Source organism: Piliocolobus tephrosceles, chromosome 16 (genome assembly GCF_002776525.5).
Source record: "Piliocolobus tephrosceles isolate RC106 chromosome 16, ASM277652v3, whole genome shotgun sequence".
Lineage (NCBI taxonomy): Eukaryota > Metazoa > Chordata > Mammalia > Primates > Cercopithecidae > Piliocolobus > Piliocolobus tephrosceles.
The window spans coordinates 8,643,160-8,664,745 of NC_045449.1; the positions used below are offsets into that span (position 1 = coordinate 8,643,160).

The following is a 21,586-nucleotide window of genomic DNA, read 5'->3' on the forward strand; positions in this document are numbered from 1 at the left end:
CCCCCAGCTTCCCTTCATATAGATGTAAACATGGGAGCAGAATTAAGTCAAGAGTTCATGAGTGTATGTGGAGTGTGCAACCTCTTGGTCATTTACTTCTCAACAACAAAATACTCTCTGGGCTTTGACTCTTTGTCCCTCATCTTGAGCTGGACTGCTCTGTGGACAGGAAGGAACATAGCTCATAGGAACATGTGAGCTATGTGAGAAATACCACCATGGCCAAATACTGGGATACTGCACAATCAGGTGTGCACCCAGTAACTTGCCCACTTGTCCCATGCAGCCCTGTGCATGGCAAGGAATCACAGTTTATATCATTTCGAAATATACACACAAGCACATACACACACCCCATTTCTTGGGTTAGCTTGGGGAGGGGCTAAGGAAATGATAAGCATTAGAACCTTCTTTGAACCTTGACTGAAGAATTCTAAGTCTATTACTTATACAGCCTCAGCCTTTTTCAGTTTTAGATCTAGCAACATTATTCATTCTGGGTGGGTTCTTCTCTTTATTTTCAAATTACACATCAAATAGTGGAATGGACTGAGGAGGGTCATATGGGGCAGCTTCTCAAAGTATGCTCACCTCATCAAAAGCACTAGGTTGCCAATGCAACCTAACCCCAGGCCTCGGAGTCAGAATTTCAATTGCTCTGGCACCTTCTTAGGCATATTAAAATTTGAGAAATACTATTTTGATGACACGACTCCATATCTTTATATAAAAGTCCAACTCTTTTAGTATCCGTTTGCTTTCCTAAAATCAGTCTCTAGAGCCTAAAAGTTGGATAATCTTCCCAAGGATGTTTACTTGTAAACCTAATGGTATCTCTAAATTAAAGAACCTAAGTAGGACCGGGTGCAGTGGCTCGCGCCTATAATCCTAGCACTTTGGGAGGTCAAGGTGAGAGGATTTCTTGAGCCCAGGAGTTCAAGACCAGCCTAGGCAACACAGTGAGACTCTGTCTCTACAAAAAGTTAAAAAATTAGCAGGGCGTGGTGGTATACACCTGCAGTCCTAGCTACTCAGGAGGCTGAGGTGGAAGGATTGCTTGAGGTTAGGAGTTGGAGGCTGTAGTGAGCTGTGATTATGCCACTGAACTCTCCAGCCTGGGTGATGGAGTGAAATCTTACTCAGAAAAATTTAAATTAAAAAAAAAAACAATCTAGGCAGTACCATGAGGTGGATGTGAGCTGGTACAAATACGTCTTTAGGAAGTTGGTTAGCTTGTCTCAGAAAAAATTTCATGGAGAAATCTCCCTTTAGTGTCCTTTTTTTTTTTTTTTTTGAGACGGAGTTTTGCTCTGTCACCAGGCTGGAGTGCAGTGGCGCGGTCTTGGCTCACTGCAACCTCTGCCTCCCAGGTTCAAGTGATTCTCCTGCCTCAGCCTCCTCCCGAGTAGCTGGGATTACATGTGCCCGCCACCACACCCAGCTAATTTTTGTATTTTTAGTAGAGACGGGGTTTCACCATGTTGGCCAGGCTGGTCTTGAACTCGTGACCTCATGATCTTCCCGCCTTGGCCTCCCAAAGTGCTGGGATTACAGGCGTGAGACCCATTCTTTCTTTATCCTCAGCTACCCCCGTACCAGGATCAGAGCCCCCATGTTGCCTTGGGTTGTCCTGAAACCCACACCTCACCCTGGTCTGCCTTTCTACTCCGTAATTCCCTTCCACCTTCCTAAAATTTCAGGAAGTCCTGTGCTTAGTAGCAGGTAACTGTGTGTTAAGAGACTCTCTGACTAGAAGCCATTCACACAAAGAGAAGGCATTTGCATTGTGAAGGAGCGTGTTCTTCCCCACCAGCATCTGGTTGGTGAACTGAGGTGGGGGTGCTTAGGGGCAGCCCCTTGCCCATCCTTGCTTGGTTTGCCAGGGAATCAGGAAGTCGCATTTAAAGTTCCCAAGCCACCACTGTTCAGCCCTGCCCTTTCTTCGCTTCGGCAGAGAAGCTGAATAAAAATGGACTTTGGGTGGACCGGCAAAGCAGACTGCTGAACCCAATGGCAGGAACTTCCTATGATTTAACTGGTGGCCAGCATGGTGATGACGGGGGAGGGGAGAGGCTCTTGTTGGTGTCAGGCAAGCATCTCCAGGCTGCAGGTGGTTGCTGCCTTGTGTGTTGTCTATGCTGTGTACTGCCAAAATGGCCAGCAGGAGAAAGGTGTGCATCTCTGATCCTCGGGCTCCCCCAGAACGACCTCAGGCAGCCCCCACCACACATACCTTTTCTTCTCTTGTGGCCCCCGCTCCATCTCCGGCCTGGCTGTCCCGAGGCTGCAGCTCCAGCACAGTGCGGAAGAGCTTTTCTGAGGTTTGGGTCAGGAAGCCAATCTCTGCATTTGGGTGGAGGCCATAGAGGTAGGGGGATTCTGGGGGCAGCTCAGCATCGATGTACTGAAAATCAAGGGCAAGCTCGATTAAAAAGAAACCAACACATACCTCCCATCTCCCACACCGGCTTGTCCTCTGCAGGGAGTCTGTGGGCTGGTGTCCTCCCCCCAGGGACGCTGCTCGCCATCCCTGGTTGACTTCAGCACCCTCTCCACCTATTAGTGCACCTTGACATCATCTGTTTTTGTCGGCTGGACCCGTTTCCCAGAACTTCCACGTTCATTCTATCATTCTTTCTTTTCTGGGATGCTTAGATGACTTTATCTCCAGTCCCACTGCCTCCCACTGCTCCCTGATGACTCTTGTTCCTGCAGACCAGAGGAGGACTTCTCCTAGTCTTCTAAAAATACGCATCCCTCCCTCCCTAGTGATTTTACTTAAGCTCTTCTAGGATTCCAGACCTTTCCTTCTTCTTTTTCTCTCCCCTCCATCTAAATCAGACATGACAAACCTGAACATATACATGGGACGGCACATGCAAAATAAGCTAGTGAATTGGGCTTAGGACGAGGGAGGTGAGATTGGCTGCGAATCGGAGAGTTTGCACCCCTGGGGGAAAGTATTCAAATAAAACAAATTTTCAAACTGTGTGTCACCCAAGCAACTCCTTTCTGTGGTCAGTGCTAGTGGCCAGAGTCTGCCATGCCTAATGCCTAAAAATCCTCCCCAGCGGCTAAGGCTCAGTTGTTTTATTTGTTCGTTCGTTTGTTTTGGAGCCAGGCTTTCACTCTGTTGAAAAAACTAGAGTACAGCAGCACTGTCACAGATCACTGAAGCCTCCACCTCCCAGGCCCAAGTGCTTTCCACCTCAGTCTCCCAAGCAGCTGGAACTACAGGTACATGCCGCCATGCTCAGCTGATTTTTTTATTTCTATTTTTTGTAGAGACGAGGTCTCACCATGTTGCCCACTGCTCTCTAACTCATCAGTTCAAATGATCCTCCAGCCTTGACCTCCCAAAGTTCTGGCATTACAGGCGGGAGCCACCGTCCCTGGCTCTGAATGCTTTGAGTGCCTCTTCATGACTCTTTTCACGATGGTGGGAAAATATCCCTCAAGTTCTGTCCCTGATATGATTTTGATGATTCCTTGGTGTTATTAACATTCCTCAAAGGCTCAAAGGCCGATTTTTATGTTCATTTTTGTATTTCCTCCAGCGTTCTGTGCAGGTCTGGAATCTACGTGGATGCCCTAGAACCATCTATTAACTGACACATTAAAGAGAAGTATAAAGAAAGAGAGTGTACCTCCGTCATTTGGAAATGTGCAAATCAATTGCACCCTTGCTCAATAAAGAGAACCAGACTTCCTTTGCCTGTTACTTGCTCCAGCCGCCTGTCGAATTACCCCATGGACACTAGGGGACGCTGTTGCACAATTTTCCTGGGTAAAGCCTTCTTGCCTTTGGTGAAGTAGTTAAAAACTATTTCCTCTTATTTTCCTTAAAGAGCTTTATTGTTTTAAATTTCTTCTTATAGGTCCAATTTTTCTGGATCAAATGAATTTTACGATTTACCCTTAAGTTTTATGAATTAAAAAAAAATTTTTTAACTTGCAGTTAATATTCCTATGATCAATATTTCCCTGATGTTTTATATTCAAGAGTTTTTCTAGGCATGTTCAAAAGCCTACCAGTAAAAACTGTTAAAAAATATCTTTCGGAATGTTTTCCATGGTAGGTGAAATAGGCTAAGATGAATACTTTAAACATAGCTGTGGTAACAGTAACATAAAAGACCGAAGTAATAGTAAGAAAACCTCCATGAGGCTGGGCACGGTGGCTCACGCCTGTAATCTCAGCCTTTTGGGAGGCCGAGGCAGGTGGATCACCTGAGGTCAGGAGTTCAAGACCAGCCTGGCCAACATGATGGAACCCCATCTCCACTAAAAAACACAAAAATTAGCCGGGTGTGGTGGCAGGCGCCTGTAATCCCAGCTACACAGGAAGCTCAGGCAGGGAGAATAGCTTGAACCCGGGAGGTGGAGGTTGCAGGGAGCTAAGATCACGCCACTGCACCCCAGCCTGGGTGACAGAGCAAGACTCGGTCCCAAAAAAGAAAAAAAAGAAAACCTTCATGAGCATGCTGACTGTGGCATACGTGTGTGGTGTGTGCCTGTGCGTACAGCCACCAACAAGGAGTGGGAGGGGTGAGTGATCTGAGTGATCCTGGCACAAGATCATTCTCCTCCAGGGATATTTAGAATCACTGACAGAAACTTTACCAAAAATTGGCTAAGGTCTTGCCTAAAATTTTGCTCCATGACAAATAGCTTTGTCAACATCCCAACTGAAAACAACCAAATAACTGTCCCAGATGTTATCTGTAGAAAATATTAACACAGAGAACGACTGAAGCAAACATCAAGAATGGAAAGCTCTCCAAAGGCTCCATTTGATTATTAATTTGAGGCTAGAAATCCCTTATCTCTCAACTTAAACAGGGCAGGCTTGGAGCATAGGACCGGATTTGACATGAGCTCAGCTGTCTAAGCCCTTCTGTCCCGGCCCCTGCCGGCAGCCATGGTGATGGCCCAGCAGAAGCTTCCCTGGTGGTTCAGGTCAGTGTGGGAGGAACACCCAGGTCCCTGTGAGCACCCTCACGCTATCAGAAGCACAGAGCAGAGCCTCACCTGATGATAACCATTGTAGTCCATGTTGCCTGGGAGTGGGAACCCTGGGGCCAAAGACAGTTCTCCTTCTAACATTTCTGGTCGGATGAATTCCTCCAGGTAGGTTCTGCAGAGCCTTCTGTCCCAGTCGTCTGTGATATGGCCTCCATACATGATCTCTCCAAACAGGTAGCGTAAATCATCATAGGGGACCTGAGTGACAGGGGAAAGAAAGAGAGGAAGGAAGGAAGATCTCCACACAGGCGTCGGAGCTGGCCTGCCATCTGGGCAGCACAGAAAGTCACAGAGGGGATGCTTCTTGAGATTGAAAGTGATGTCTTATTTATCTTCACACTCCCAGTGCCAAGCAGGGTTAGCGGTGTTTGGGGAGTTCATTAAAAGCTTGAAGAAGGCTGGGTGCAGTGGCTTATGCCTATAATCCCAGCACTTTGGAAGGCCGAGGCAGGCGGATCACCTGAGGTTGGGAGTTCAAGACCAGCCTGACCAACATGGAGAAACCCCGTCTTTACTAAAAATATAAAATTAGCTGGGCGTGGTGGCGCATGCCTGTAATCTCAGATACTCAGGAGGCTGAGGCAGGAGAATCACTTTAACCCAGGAAGCAGAAGTTGTGGTGAGCCGAGGTCGTACCATTGCACTGCAGCCTGGGCAACAAGAGCAAAACTCTGTCTCAAAAAAAAGAGAGAAAAAAAAAAAAAAGCTTGAATAATTACATCAAAGAGTGAAGAGAGGCGGGGCACGGTGGCTCAAGCCTGTAATCCCAGCACTTTGGGAGGCCTAGATGAGTGGATCACGAGGTCAGGAGATCAAGACCATCCTGGCTAATCCGGTGAAACCCCATCTCTACTAAAAAATACAAGAAACTAGCCGGGCGAGGTGGCGGGCACCTGTAGTCCCAGCTACTTGGGAGGCTGAGGCAGGAGAATGGCGTGAACCCGGGAGGCGGAGCTTGCACTGAGCTGAGATCCGGCCACTGCACTCCAGCCCGGGCAACAGAGCGGGACTCCGTCTCAAAAAAAAAAAAGAGTGAAGAGAGGAAAGATGCCAACCTCATGCCCCACATATATATATGCCTTCCCTCTTTCATGATCATTAACTGTGAAAATGAAGGCAGGCTCTCCCTAGAAGCAATTTAAATAGGTGAATGTCAAAAGGAGAAAAGTGAGGACCAGAGTACTTTTCTAATTTTCTGCCTTTAATGGCAAGATTAACTGTCTCCTTTGAAAGTTCAAAGTGAATAAACAAAGCTCAAAAGTTCATTGGTGTGAAACTTAGGGAGGGAGGTCACTGGAGGAAAGCCAGCAATGAAAGAACACTGTTGAGAGGCGTGGGCTTCCCAGGCCCAAGGGCCGGAGACAGAAGGATTTCTCAGGGCATCGGGCCCGGTTCATTTTCCTCACAAGGAAGAGGTGGTGGCCCTGCGGACTCTGTGTTTGGTTCCTGAACTAGAATAACGTTGATGAGGTGAATATTCCCTTAATTGGAAGAGCAGTGATTGTTAGCGTCAGTTTGGGAACTTACATCAGGCGAGTGTGAAGTCTCTTCCTGCTGATCCACAGCCTACCTGCCATGCTGTGAGGACACAGGTGTGGTCTGGTGGGGCCCGGGACACTCTCTCATGGGACTGACTCACTGTGTGAGTCTCTAGTTAGACATCCTGAGCATCCATGGCTCTCACCTCACAGTTCTACTCTCCTCAGCCTTTGGGCTAGTCCTGGGGTTGGCACTGCCTCATCCCAGCTGTGAGGGGCGCAGCCCTTCAGTGTGCACATGCCCCTTCTGTGGGATGGTACTGCATCATCCTCGTGAGAGGTGGCCCTCCTTAACGTGCATACGAATTACTAGAGAATCTCATTAAAATGCGCTGATTCAGTACGTTTGGGCGGAACCGAAGATTCTACATTTCTAACTAGCTCCCAGGTACTGCCAATGATGTTGATTCATGGGCTCTGATTTGTACTATCAAGGCTTCAAATAATCTAGCTGTCAGGTAATGGGGAGTGAGAGTTAGAAAATGACCATGGGTTACACTCTTAAATTGTGGTCCCCAAACCAGCAGCATCTGCATCACCAGGGAGCTTGTTAGAAATGCGCATTCTCAAGCCCCATCCTAGACCCCTCTGATTCACCCCTCAAAATCAAATAATTTTAACCCTCTCCCAACCTGGCTAGTTCCTGAACGTCCATGGCCTTTACCTTTGCGTTGGCCTCCAGGAAGTTGTAGAGGACGTTCATAGAGATAGTGAGGTCTCCAGTGTTAAAGGGGTACGAGCGATTCCATCCCTGGGGCCCAAATTTCCGTCTTTCTGCCACCACCGCGTGAAAGTAACAAAGAGCAAAGAGGATGCTCTTAAACTCCGTCTCCCGGGAACACATCTCCAGAGTGTCCTGAAATGACAGCATCGCTTTGAATGTTCACGCACAGCTTCTCTTATACGGGGCTGGCTAGGGTGGGGTTACAATCAGGGTTCGTGTTGGAAAATGTTACCATATATTCTGGTTTGGGTTTGAGTTACAGTGAGACTACAGCCTGGGGGGAACGTGTGGAGGGGTCAGGCTTTAGTTGAGCATTGAATTAAGGTTTAGATTCAGGTTATAATGGGGTTTGGTTTAGGGTTCAAGTTTGTACATATGAATGTGCTAATAAGGTTCACTCCTGTAGCTGATGGGGACCAGGGTGACATGCAATGAGAATGTTGCGTACCGGGGTGTGGGGTGTGGGTGCACATCCCATGGCAGCATCTCCAATATCTTCCCTTCCTACCATGCTTTTCTTGCCTGTTGTGGAACCTTAGCAGGTGTAATCACTGCCTGGGAGTTAAGCTTGGAAAAAGAGTACAGAGGGGACTGAATGCGTTTTGCTTCTCGAATCTTTGTGGAAACATCCCCCCCGCCCAGAGTTGGGTTGCTGGACTCCTACACTGTGGGGTGTCACGCAGTCAGTAAAATCTTCTGAGACTCTGACTGCCACATGGTCTTCATCTTCCTTTAGGCTTAAACCAGGCCCCAAAGGTTTATGTTGGTTTAGCTGGCACAGTCATCCTGTTGAATGGCCCATCTGACACATGTGAGCTAGCAGGGCTTCTGGGAAACCTGAGATGCACTGGTACTATTACAAGACGACAACCGAGAAGAAAACCTCCCCAGCAGCTGCTGGAACCCTCTCCTTGGATTCCACCAAAGCGTGGTGTGGCAGATGAACTTTTAAGGTGATCCTATGGCCCCCACTCTGCTACGATTCATGCCTTTGGGTACTCCCCTGCCCAGGGAGGTGGAACTCCCAAAAGAGAACCAACAAGAAATAGTGCCTTCTTGAGAAGATGAAAGAAGCCTGAGCCGCAGACTTTGACAGTGCAACTTCATATACAAAGTTGGCCACCATGGGCTTGGACCTGGCTTTAAATAAATATGCTACAACATAAGCCTTGGAATTCCCAGTAATGGAAATGCAGCGGTCTGCGTTTGAACACCATGCCTTCATATTCTGGGTCTCTCTGGAGCACAGTGTTCTCAAACCTGACTGTGTATAAGAATCTCCTGGAGGGTTCATTAAAACAGATTCCTGGGCCCCAGCCCGGAGTTTCAGATTGGGGCCTAAAAATCTGCATTTCTGGCCGGGCAAGATGGCTCATGCCTGTAATCCCAGCACTTTGGGAGGCTGAGGTGGGCGGATCACGAGGTCAGGAGACAGAGACCATCCTGGCTAACACGGTGAAACCCCGTCTCTACTAAAAATACAAAACATTAGCCAGGTGTGGTGGCGGGTACCTGTAGTCCCTTCACGGGACTATGGTCTTCATCTTACTTTAGGCTTGCAGTGAACTGAGGTTGTGCCACTGCACTCCAGCCTGGGCTACAGGGCGAGACTCTGCCTCAAAAAAAAAAAAAAAAATCTGCATTTCTAACAAGTTTCCAGGTGATGCTGCTGCTGCTGGTCCAGGGGCCATATTTGAAGGGGTCTAACATGCAGTTACATCTCAAATCCATATCCCCACCACCTGACACCTGGATTCTTTGAACCCTTGATACTCAAGATTCATGGAGATGTCAAGTGACATCATCTGATTGACAGTGTTATCCCCTTGTCTGAAGACAGCCCGTCAGTGTGTGACCCAGTGTATCTTATCAATTACATTTATAGCAACGCGCCCTTCTTCATCTTGGAATATTAGGTAACAGTAAACTTGCAGAAGGCTTCCCCATGTCTCTTGCCAAAGAAATGTCCTGAGCTCTACTCCCCTGGGGTTATCTGGCAATGGAGAGTGGGGTTGCCCTGAGTGGGTATCAGGTGGGAACATTTTACCCATATCAGCATTGCTCCGTAGCCCAACCAGCACCCCACTCCCTTCTGAGTTGCATGCTCTCCCCCCACCAGTTTGCATCAGCTGATTGCGAGGTGGGCTGTTATTTTTGCCTCCCTCCCGGGGCAGTACCTGAGTGAAGTTGTCCAGGGCCTTGTGTAGGTTGGCATGCATGCCCGTGGGGGGCTCATTGGTGATCTTAATGGAGTTCTCCAGGATGCCCTGGGGGATGATGTGGCTCTCAGGGGAGGGTGCTGGCTCTGCACTCATGAAGACCCTGAACTCTGGGTGGCTGTTCTCACTGTGCTCCTCCAGCTTCTTCTCCAGGGTGCTGAGCCACTTGGCCACCAGGTGAATGTTCTAGTGGGAAGGAAGGAGCCCCCGCCAATACAGGCATCTGCTTAGTTCTGTTAGCAGTAAACAGTTGTCAGGAAGGCAGCCAGAGTGGGGACTGGTCTTAGCATCAAATAATTTAAAAAAATTGTGGTAAGCCATAACATAAAATTTACCACCTCAAACCCTTTTTAAGTGTACAGTTAATGGCGTTACATGCACTCACATGTTGTGCAACTCAATGACTTTTAAAGGCAGAAGTGTCTTAAACCACATCGTAGAAAAGAGTTCTGGGATGCCCAGTAGTGAGGACCTCCCAGTATTCTGCCATTAAACTCTATCCCTCGCTAGCCTAAGGCTTTCCAGCATAATGTTTGTAAACTTGCCTGTGCATGGGAATAACCTGAAGCGCTTCTTAAAACACAGATTCTTGTGCCCCAGCCCAGAGTTTCAGATTCAGCAGGTCCAGGATGGGGTCTGAGAATGTGCATTTCTAACAAGCTCCCTGGTGATGCAGATGCTGCTGGTCCAGAGACCACAATTTAAGAGCGTAACACGGCCGGGCGCGGTGGCTCACACTTGCAATCCCAGGACTTTGGGAGGCCGAGGCGGGTGGATCACGAGGTCAACAGATCGAGACCATCCTGGCTAACATGGTGAAACCCCATCTCTACTAAAAATACAAAACATTAGCCTGGCCTAGTGGCGGGCGCCTGTAGTCCCAGCTACTTCGGAGGCCGAGGCAGGAGAATGGCGAGAACCCGGGAGGTGGAGCTTGCAGTGAGCCGAGATGGCGCCACTGCACTCCAACCTGGGTGACAGAGCGAGACTCCATCGCAAAAATAAATAGATAAATAAGTAAATAAAAAATAAAAATAATAATAAAAAAGAATGTAACACATGGTAATGTTCCAAGTCTAACTCCCCATTACCCGACAGCTAGATTACTTGAAACCTTGATGGTACAAATTGGAGCTCATGGATCTACATTGCTGGCAGTACCTGGGAGCTAGTTAGAAATGCAGAATCTTAGGTTCCGCCCAAACTTACTGAATCAGCGCATTTTAATGAGATCCTCTGGTAATTCCTACGCACGTTAACATTTGAAAGGCACTGATTTAAACTCTTTCCAGCTAGCTTTCCTTAGTCTTCTGTCTCCACTCTCCAAACCAGTGTGTTAATTGTTGCCAAACTTATCTTCCTAAAACACACTGAGTCACTGCTGCTCAAAGACCGAACAAGGCTCTCTACTCTAATCCCAAGCTCCTCCGTCTGGTCTTTGAGCCTGTCTCCTCCCCCCACATTTGATTGCTATCTGTCTATCTATCAAAACCTACATTTGTTTCTCACCGTGGCTTTGCAGAATGCACCTTTCACTGTAGTTAGGAGAGTCACCTGGCTTCATTGCAATGTGTTTCATTATAATGGATAGATAAAAGCTCCTTGATAAATATTTGAGGAAGTAAGCATGCAAAGCCTTAAATACACAGATCAGAGCTGAGCCCAGCACTTGGTCCACAGTAATTTGGTCTTTGAGTTCTGCCTTCTCTTCTATAAGAAGAGAAATAACAATAACATCTGCCATACTTATTTCACAGAGTGGCTGCAGATAACCAAAGAAATGGATTTGAAAGGGTTTGTAGGACTTGGTGCAGTGGCTCACATCTGTAATCCCAGCACCTTGGGAGGCCAAGGTGGGTGGATTACTTGAGGCCTGGAGTTTGATACCAGCCTGGCCAACACAGTGAAACCCCGTCTCTACAAAATAAAAAAATAAAAAAATAAATAAAATAAAAATAAAGGGTTTTGTATACCATAAAATGTGATGTAAGGGATAGTAGTAGTTGTTGAGATGAAAATTGGTTAAATTAACGAATTTACTTATAATCAAATCAATTGGAGTAGAGTGTTTAGTGGGCTACTTGAGATCCAGGGTTCCTTGTAGCCAGCATCACCAGCAACCCACATGTGGGTAATTTGGCTCCTCCTTTCGAAACTCCAAGTTCTGCTACTGGGCAGGTCTGGCAGAAAGAATGTCTGTTGCTTGTGTATAGAACCCTGGGGTGGATTCAGAGATCCTCGAGGCTGCCCCACTGGGTTGATGGGCTTGGGTTGGGAAAACCACCTAACAGCTCCCACAGCCAGGAAGGAAGAGTGGGAAGACTATGAGCCTTGCTCCCTCACCGAGGACCAGAGAAGCCAGCTCTCCCAGAATAGAACCCCTAGCTCATCTGGGTCAGGGTCCTCAGGCAGCATTTCCCAAAAGTGCGCCATGGGATGTAAAAAGATGTTAGATCCATAAAGAACGTCTGTGTTCCTGCACACCTACAACCATCTGATCTTCGACAAACCTGGCGAAAACAAGCAATGGCGAAAGGATCCCCTCTTTAATAAATGGTGCTGGGAGAACTAGCTATCCATATGCAAACAATTGAAACTAGATTCCTTCTTTATATGTTATAGAAAAATTAACTCAAAATGGATTAAAGACTTAAATGTAAAACCCAAAACTAGAAAAACCCTAGAATAAAATCTAGGTAATATCATTCAGGACATAGGCATGGGCAAAGATTTTATGACAAAAATGCTAAAAGCAATTACAACAAAAGCAAAAATTAGCAAATGGGATCTAATTAAACTAAAGAGCTTCATCCCAGGAAAATAAACTACCATCAGAGTGAAAAGACAACCTATGGAATGGGAGAAAACTTTTGCAATCTATCCATCTGACACAGGTCCAATGTCCAGAGTCTACGAGGAACTTAAATTTACAAGCAAAAAACAACCTCATTAAAAAATGGGCAAAGAACATGAACTGACACTTCTCAAAAGAAGATATTCATTGCGGTCAACAAACATTTGAAAAGAAGCTCAACACTGCTGATCATTACAGAAATGCAAATCAGAACCACAATTAGATACCATGTCACACCAGTCAGAATGCTGATTATTAAAAAGTCAAGAAATAACAGATGCTGGTGAGGTTTCAGAGAAAAAGGAGCCCTTTTATGCTGTTGGTGGGAGTGTAAATTAGTTCAACCATTGTGGAAGATATAGAAGCAGAAATACCATTTGACCCACCAATCCCATTACTGGGTATAAGCCCAAAGGATTAGAAATCATTTTATTATAAAGATACATGCATACGTATGTTCATGGCAGCACTATTCACAGTAGCAAAAATTTGGAATCAACCCAAATGCTCATCAATGATGCACTAGATAAAGCAAATGTGGTACATATATACCATGGAATACTATGAAGCCATAAAAAGGAACAAGATCATGTCCTTTGCAGGGAAATGAATGGAGCTGGAAGGTGTTACCCTGAGCAAACTAATGGGAGAACAGAAAACCAAACACTGCATGTTCTCACTTATAAGTGGGAGCTGAACAATGAGAACACATGGACACATGGGGTAGGGAACAAACACACTGAGGCCTGTTGCAGGATGTGGGGAGAGGGAGAGCATCAGGAAGAACAGCTAATGGATGCTGGGTTTAATACCGAGGTGATGGATTGATCTGTGCAGCAAACCACCATGGCACACGTTTACCTATGGAACAAACCTGCATATCCTGCACATGTACCACAGAACTCAAAATAAAAGTTGAAGAAATAAAAAAAGAAGGTCTGTGTTCAATGGAATTTGGGAAATACTGGATGGAATAAGATTTCTATACCAAAGGATTCTCAGAATCATTAACCTATTGATATCATTGAAAATATCCTTGTCGGGTGCAGTGGCTCACACCAGCACTTTGGGAGGCCGAGACGGGCAGATCACGAGGTCAGGAGATCGAGACAATCCTGGCTAACTCGGTGAAACTCCGGCTCTACTAAAAATACAAAAATTAGCCAGGCGTGGTGGCGGGTGCCTGTAGTCCCAGCTACTTGGTAGGCTGAGGCAGGAGAATGGCGTGAACCCGGGAGGCGGAGCTTACAGCAAGCCAAGGTGGCGCCACTGTACTCCATCCAGCCTGGGTGACAGGGCGAGACTCTGTCTCAAAAAAAAAAAAAAAAAAAAATCCTTAAAAGGAATTTGTATGTAGTATTTTCCAATGTTTGAAATAGGAATTTAAGTGTATTCCTCTCCCACTTTTTTTTTTTTTTTCAGATAATCTCTCAGGTTTACAGGTTGGGAAACATTGCTGGGTAGGATTCCAGTCCAGTCTAGTTCAGTATGTCAGGAAATTCTTAGAACCAGGTAGCTATGACTCCTACAAGAGATTTCACAAACCAGTGAGGATCTTTCGTTTCTGATAGCACTCTACAGTTTGGACAGATTATGTCTATTCAATACTCCAATGCTTTATTCAGGGGGAAAGGCAGGCCTCCAGATTGTTTGGCACAATTTTCCTTTGGAAATGTCCAATCACCAGGAAATAAAGAGGCAATACTGAGTTCAGTGTTGGAGAGCTCCGAGCAACCACATCAGTACAAGAATTTGGTGCCCTGCAAGGCCAGTAGGTGCTGGGGGGCAATGGGTGCAGCAGAGGCAGCACCACAGTCTCAGAAACAGACTCGGATGTCCATGACAAGTGCCTGGGTTCCCAGCACTGGTGTCTGGAGAGGTCTCTTGGCAAATGTGCCTGAGAGGGTGGGGAGGTCATATCTTCAAGCACTGTGCTGACCCATGAGGGAGGAAGGAGGAAACTCAGCTGTTATTATCTTTTCTCCTGAACTTCCTGATGTTTCTGGAAAAGGAGGCCCTGGAGGGGCAGATCTCTCAGTTGCTAGGCTCCAAATAAATAATAGAATAATTAAGGACAAAGACCCAGCAGCAAGATGTGATGTCTGTCACCAGTAATCAGGAGATGGGGGAGGTTCATGGCAGTGAAAGCCAGGAAGAATGGGAGTGACTGGCTTTTGCATTTATTCTTTCTTTAATTTCTTCATGGATTCCTTGACCCACCGGCTTTTTGTTTCAGTGTCTGCTATGTTCAAGGCAGTAGGCTGGGTGATACAAGGTAAAGAAGGAACATCTCTTTACCTAAAAAATTTAGTGGAGAATACAATCGTAAAATAAATCATGTCAACATAGCAATGGAGCTCTAATAGAAGATTCCAAAATGTTCTAGGAGAAAAGAGGAGCAAGCTATGCATTCTGCCACAACTCCAGCATCTATACAAGTGTCATTAAAGAGGATTAGGCAGGCCCTCATAGATGGATCTGAAAAGGTTTTGTGTACTGTAAAATGCTATATAAGAGTTAGTAGTAGTTAGGCTGGGTGCAGTGGCTCACGCCTGTAATCCCAGCACTTTGGGAGGCTGATGCAGGTAGACCACTTGAGGTCTGGAGTTCGAGACAAGCCTGGCCAACAGGCTTAGTCTCTACTAAAAAGACAAAAATTAGCTGGGCGTGATGGTGTGCTCCTGTAATCCCAGCTCCTCAGGAGGCTGAGGCAGGAGAATCGCTTGAACCCAGGAGGCGGAGGTTGCAGTGAGCCGGGATCGCACCATTGCACTCCAACCTGGCAACACAGCAAGACTCCATCTCAAAAAAAAAAAAAAAAAAGAGTTAGTAGTAATTGTTGAAATGAAAATTGGTTAAATGAAATAATTTAATAGGGGTTAAATAACATTTAATAGGGGTTAATAGAGAGGGCTAAATTCTTTAACCCTGTCTTCTGATAGAAGAGAGGTAGCCTTTTTTCCCTTGTAACTGTTCGGTGAAATTATCTGTAGTAGGGGTTTCAGATTTCCAAACACCAACATGAGCTCTCAGTGAAGAGGCTAAGGTTGCTCCCATATCCTAGTCATGCCCGTGACAAACAGCATATGACACACAGCCCAACAGAAAGGCACAGCAGAGGAACGTGCCATGAAATTCACAGGAAGAAACCAGCTGTTGAAAGCATCCAGCTGCCAGGGCCTTCAACGTAAATGCGAACTTCCTGAATGCCTATCAGAGTGGGAATCTGTTCCTTTTATAAGTAGAGCTATTTAAACTAGAGAGAGTGGCAGAGCAGGTGAGGGGAGAAGGATTGTTCCCGGATGTGGTCTGGGGAAGAGAACATGTGAGTGAGGAGAACTGGCAAGAGAGAAGATGAAGAAATGAAGGAGACAAGAGTGTGAAAGGACAGGTGGGGAGAAGCTAAGAGTAGATGGAGACGCCCAGTGAGCATGGCATGAGGCAAGTATGGGTCGAGATAACACAGACCAGGGTAGAGGAACATACCTGCAAAATAACCCAGTGACCTTTCTTGGCAGCGAGGTCCAGCGCTGCCTCAGCCACCACTTCCTGTCCTTGCCCCAAAGACACGTTGTGAAAGTTCTGATTGTTGAAGGTGTATCCAAGTTTTCTTCCTAAAAGGGGGACGGAGTCGTCGTTATTATTTCTTGGGTCTAATGATGGATGTTTGACGTTCATAAAGAAATGCACACACTCATATCACCTCTCAAACACAGGCATGCCCGAATCTATAACCCAAGCCTCATATACTGACCCTTTTCCTTCACAAGAGGCTACTTCTTCCAGCTTTTTGTTCTCATATAAAAGGAAGCACTTGAGCCAGGCGTGCTGGCTCATGCCTGTAATCCTAGCACTTTGGGAGGCTGAGGCGGGTGGATGACCTGAGGTCAGGAGTTCAAGACCAGCCTGGCCAACACAGTGAAACCCCATCTCTACTAAAAATACAAAAAATTAGCTGGGCATGGTGGGAGGCGCCTGTAATCCCAGCTACTCGGGAGGCTGAGGCAGGAGAATCACTTGAACCCAGGAGGTAGAGGTTGCAGTAAGCCAAGATCATGCCATTGCACTCCAGCTTGGGCAACAAGAGCAAAACTCTGTCTCAAAAACAAAGAGAAAGCACTTATTCAGACCAAAATCACTTCACTCTTTCCTCTGCACTTAATTCCCAAAGAGGGGTAGGATTGCTGATGCTATTCTTTATGTGTCTTATCTGCAGACCAGACATTGATCCACTATTCTAGGGAGTGCTGATGAGAGAAGGGTGGAAGAGTAGCAAGCATGTGGGTGTGGTCCTTTGTGGCTTGCCTTGTCCTCTGAATAAATATTGTGTCTTCTCTGGAACTTTACTGGGAGGTGTGGCCAGTAGGGGCAGGATTCAAGTAGTTCTGGCTTCCTGTACTTTTTGCCCTATTAACTTCCTCTCCTATCCTTCCCAACACATAGAAAAGTGTTATCTCATCATTTCGCACGAATTAGAGTGAAGAGGGGCAAGACACAAAGCTGTTTAGTTGTGTAGGTGTGAATTTTCTGTTGGAGGTATATCAGGGTTGCTGGTGTTGCAGATGGATGAAGGGAATAACCATACACACAAACGTGGCAGCCATACCACTGAAGCAAGGCCAATGGGCTTCAGCTGCTCTCCAAGCCCAAGGGAAACAACCCAAAGAAATGATCCTAATACAGAGAATATTAGCTCTTAGCACAATCCAATAACGTGTAGAGAAATTACATAATATTCTTTAGATAAAAGAATCATAAAAATGTATAATGCCATGAAGGAATCACTAAGCAACCTTTCTAGCAAGGTGAAGTAGACAAAAGGGGAGAAATTGAAAAAGAGGAACAATAAAAATCCATACTTAAAAAAAATTTAGTTTCAGAGGAACTAAAACTGAAGATGTACTTTGATACGTGTGCAAGAAAATTTTTGGAAATAAGTGTTAATATTGAACATTTCTTTTAAATATAAAAAATGTATAGACTGTCATTGAAATGTACAGGACAATGCAAGACGATGGCTTTTTGTAGTAAGAAATAGATATTGGAGACTTAACTGAGATGAACCCAAGAAACACTGTTATTAAATTATAAATCCTAGTTGGCAAAACATTTGATGTCAGCTTTGGAAGTGGGGAGATAAACAATTCATTCCAGAGAAAATACCAGATAAAAAGTGTGGGGATTTTTAGAAGTCTTCTGTGACATTTCTGCTCACAAAAGGGCCTGTTTATTTTGTTTATTAGCAACAGAAGGATGTGGGCAAAGAGGTTATTTGATAAAGATTCGTTTGAAAACTCCAGACTGGAGGGATCATCCCGGGCAAAGCTTAGCACTGCAGAGCCCGGCTGGGATCAGTCTGCATTAATCTGGGCTTGAGGCATGACAATGAGGCAGAGAAGAAAGAAATGGATCTTGGAAACATTGAGAAGAGGAAAAATGGATGGGATTCTCACAGACTGAACACTCAGCCAAAGGTGGCCGCATCCCATGTGACCCTCATGGGTGCGGAGGTAACCTTGCGAGGTCTTTCCCTTTGCAACTGTGAGGCTCTTAGATGGCTTGTTGGGCCTTGAGCAAGTCCCTCCAGTTTCTCAGGATTTCACCTTCAGATTGTTCTATGTTGGTGCTTCCATGCCTCCACCCCTACTGCTTGTGACTCATCTCTCCTTTTCTGACTTTCCTACCAGCTCTACATATGGTGGTGTCACCTGGAACTGTGCCCCACTGTCAACCTCTTTTAACATCTTTACAGTGTGTGTCACTGACCTCTAGTCTCTCTGAGGACAGTGCAACTCCAACAGTCCTCTCCCTAGTTCCATACCCCTATGGTGCTGGCATTGGAAGGGGAACATTTTTTCTAGTGTTTTCTTGCTACCTGGAGGCTATTTCTTCTCTGCCCTCATAAAAACAAAACAAAACAAAAAAAAAAGAAACAACAACAAAAACACTTTTATTTTCTTTTCTTTTTTTCACCCAGGCTGGAGTGCAGTGGCACAATCTCACCTCACTGCAACCTCCACCTCGCAGATTCAAGCGATCCTCCTGCCTTAGCCTCTCGAGTAGCTGGGATAACACCCAGGCTGGAGTGCAGTGGCACGATCTCACCTCACTGCACTCTCTACCTCCCAGATTCAAGTGATCCTCCTGCCTCAGCCTCCCGAGTAGCTGAGATTACAGATGCCTGCCAGCACACCTGGCTAATTTTTGTATTTTTAGTAGAGACAAGGTTTCACCATGTTGGCCAGGCTGGTCTCAAGCTCCTGACCTCAAGTGATCCACCCACCTCGGCCTCCCAAAGTGCTGGGATTATAGGCGTGAGTCACTGCGCCCGGCCAAAAGCCCCTTTCTCACTGAAAGCACATGTCATCTGGTTTTATACTGACTTTTATGTTCTCTGCCTTCTACCAGCTTTTCAGTGAGTCTCATTTGTACTGGGCTTTGGAACTTGGTTCCTGTTTCATCATCATCTTGGTGAACTCTAATGTCACTATGGATGACTCAGACAACAGCCAGACTCATGCTTCCTCATCTTTCTTTTTTTCTTTTCTTTTCTTTTCTTTTTTTTTTTTTTGAGACGGACTCTTGCTCTGTCACCCAGGCTGGAGTGCAACGGCGCGATCTTGGCTCACTGCAACCTCTGCCTCCCAGGTTCAAGCAATTCTCCTGCCTCAGCCTCCCGAGTAGCTGGGATTATAGGCGCCCGCCACCATGCCTGGTTAATTTGTGTATTTTTAGTAGAGACAGGGTTTCACCATGTTAGCCAGGCTGGTCTCAAACTCCTGACCTTGTGATTCGCCTGCCTCAGCCTCCCAAAGTGCTGTAATTACAGGCATGAGCCACCGTCCCCGTCCTCATCTTCCTTATCTTGAAAGAACTTAACTCCGGCCATAATCCCAGCACTTTTGGAGGCTGAGGCGGGCGGATCACCTGAGGTTGGGAGTTCAAGGCCAGCCTGACCAACATGGAGAAACCCCGTTTCTACTAAAAATACAAAATCAGCCAGGCGTGGTGGCCCATGCCTGTAATCCCAGCTACTCAGGAGGCTGAGGCAGGAGAATCGCTTGAACTCAGGAGGTGGAGGTTGTGGTGAGCTGAGATCGCGCCATTGCACTCCAGCCTAGGCCACAAGAGCGAAACCCCATCTCAAAAAAAGAAAGAAAAGAAAAGAAAAGAGAACTTAACTCCATTTCATTTCTGCTGCCGACTCCAGTGGCCACACCCAGGGCTCTCCCATCATGGAGATCTGTCCTGTGTCTGAAATGTGATTCTTCCAAGTCCACTCATGACTTTTACTTCCTACTTCCCAGATTTTTACCTTCTTATTTCTTCACCACCTATTTTTCTACTTCAGTGAAATGTTGAGTCCCTTGGTCCCTTCATTTTTTTCTAATTTCACCTTTACCTCCTCTTATTTTAATATGGACCCAATCATCCTTAATTTGAGCCAAAATCCTCAACTTCATTGCCTCCTTCTACTTCCGCACTGACTACTCAACTTTCTAAGACCCCAACTCTGAGTTTAAGTATTAATGAAAGGGGTAATTCACATGTTTGGTGACTTGGCACCATCACAAGCTTGTGATTCTCAATTCCGAAGCGATTTGGTACTCTTTCAATGTGTCCAGAAGCCGGCTGTGTTACCCATTTCCCTCTGTCTTGATGTCTCCTAATGGACCTCTCTTATGCTCAGCAGTTTGCTCTGCTAATTCCCTGAAAAAAACGTACGCCCTCTGGTGGACACTCCTTCATTTACTGCCATTTTGTCTGCATCTCTGTACACCGTCCTCTCAATGGAAAAGATGTCCTCCTCCCTTCCTGCCTGTCACTTTATCTGTCATTTAAATCCGACCTCTTTTTGTATTTTTATTACTATTATCATTTTATTTTTTAAGACGGAGTTTTTCTCTTGTCACCCGAGCTGGAGTGCAGTGGCACAATCTCGCCTCACTGCAACCTCCTCCTCCTGGGTTCAAGTGATTCTCCTGTGTGTCAGCCTCCCAAGTAGCTGAGATTACAGGCACGTGCCACCACTCCCGGCTGATTTTTGTATTTTTAGTAGAGATGAGGTTTCACCATGTTGGCCAGGCTGGTCTCAGACTCCCAACCTCCAGTGATCCACCTGCCTCGGCCTCCCAAAGTGCTGGGATTACAGGCATGAGCCACCGCGGCCGGCCCTCTTTTTGTATCTTTAACCTTTATCTCTATTCACTCTTCTGCTCCCTAGCACATCCACAAATCAGTTTCACTCATCACAAAAAAACAATACTCCATGAATCCTGAATCCTCTCTCTAAAGACTGTACTTGCCTCAGCTTATCTATCTTTTACTTGCCTTTTAAAGAAAAGAGAGTTGGGTGTGGTGCCTCATGCCTAGAATCCCAGCACTTTGGGAGGTTGAGGTGGGCAGGTTGCTTGAGCTCAGGAGTTCAAGACCAGCCTGGGCAGCACAGTGAGACCCCCATCTCTACAAAAAATACAAAAAATTAGCCAGGCATAGTGGCATATGCCAGCTACTCAGGAGGCTGAGGCGGGAGGATCACTTGAACCTGAGAAGCAGAGGTTGCAATGAGCCAAGATTGTGCCCCTGCACTCCAGCCTGGGCAACACAGTGAGATCCTGTCTCAAACAAACAAACAAACAAACAAACAAACAAACAAACAAAAAACCCAGCCAAATACAAGAAAACAGAATGGGGCCAGGAACAATGAAAACGAGGCCCAAAGCAAAGTTTCGATAATCGGCTGCAAAGACACTGAATGGAAAACCGTTTCTTTGAACATATCTGGTAGCAGGCCTACAAAAATCTCAGAACATTGGAGAGAAAAGGAGACAGTAGAAGGCAAAGGTGGGATACACAGCTTCTTTTTGATCAGAAAATGGAAAAACAGAACTCATTTTGTTAAAGTTAGGTAACTGGGCAAAGAAGGATGGAGACCAAGCGAGATCATGCTATAAACAAGTGAAAGAAAGACCGGAGAAGATGCTGGCATCAGGGTAGGAAGGGGAGGGCCGAGGAGGAGACTGTTCTTGAGAGGATGTGAAGGAAGGGTAAACTGAGCTGCCCCAAAGAACAGATGCACCATCATCAACATCATAACGCCATGCAATGCTACTGTACTCTCGGCTTTTCAAAGCCTTTTCATATCTGAGATTTTGTTTTTATCTTCCCAGTAACCCAAGGAGGCAGGTATCATGGGTGACTGAGAACAAGTGGGAAGTAGATGAAG

At 46.1% G+C, this 21,586-nt stretch overlaps 1 protein-coding gene across 1 annotated transcript in view; it reads right to left on the bottom strand.

The window, feature by feature from the left end:
• The window catches only part of LOC113222267 (dynein heavy chain 9, axonemal-like), a 136,432-nt gene that overhangs the window by 61,159 nt on the left and 53,687 nt on the right, over positions 1–21,586 (bottom strand). The window contains exons 5-9 of the mRNA XM_031934295.1: positions 15,847–15,974; positions 9,465–9,692; positions 7,228–7,419; positions 5,032–5,223; positions 2,234–2,404 (exon numbers count right to left, since the gene is read on the bottom strand). Of these exons, the coding sequence (XP_031790155.1) occupies positions 2,234–2,404; positions 5,032–5,223; positions 7,228–7,419; positions 9,465–9,692; positions 15,847–15,974 (911 nt within the window). The remainder of the gene's footprint in view (positions 1–2,233; positions 2,405–5,031; positions 5,224–7,227; positions 7,420–9,464; positions 9,693–15,846; positions 15,975–21,586) is intronic.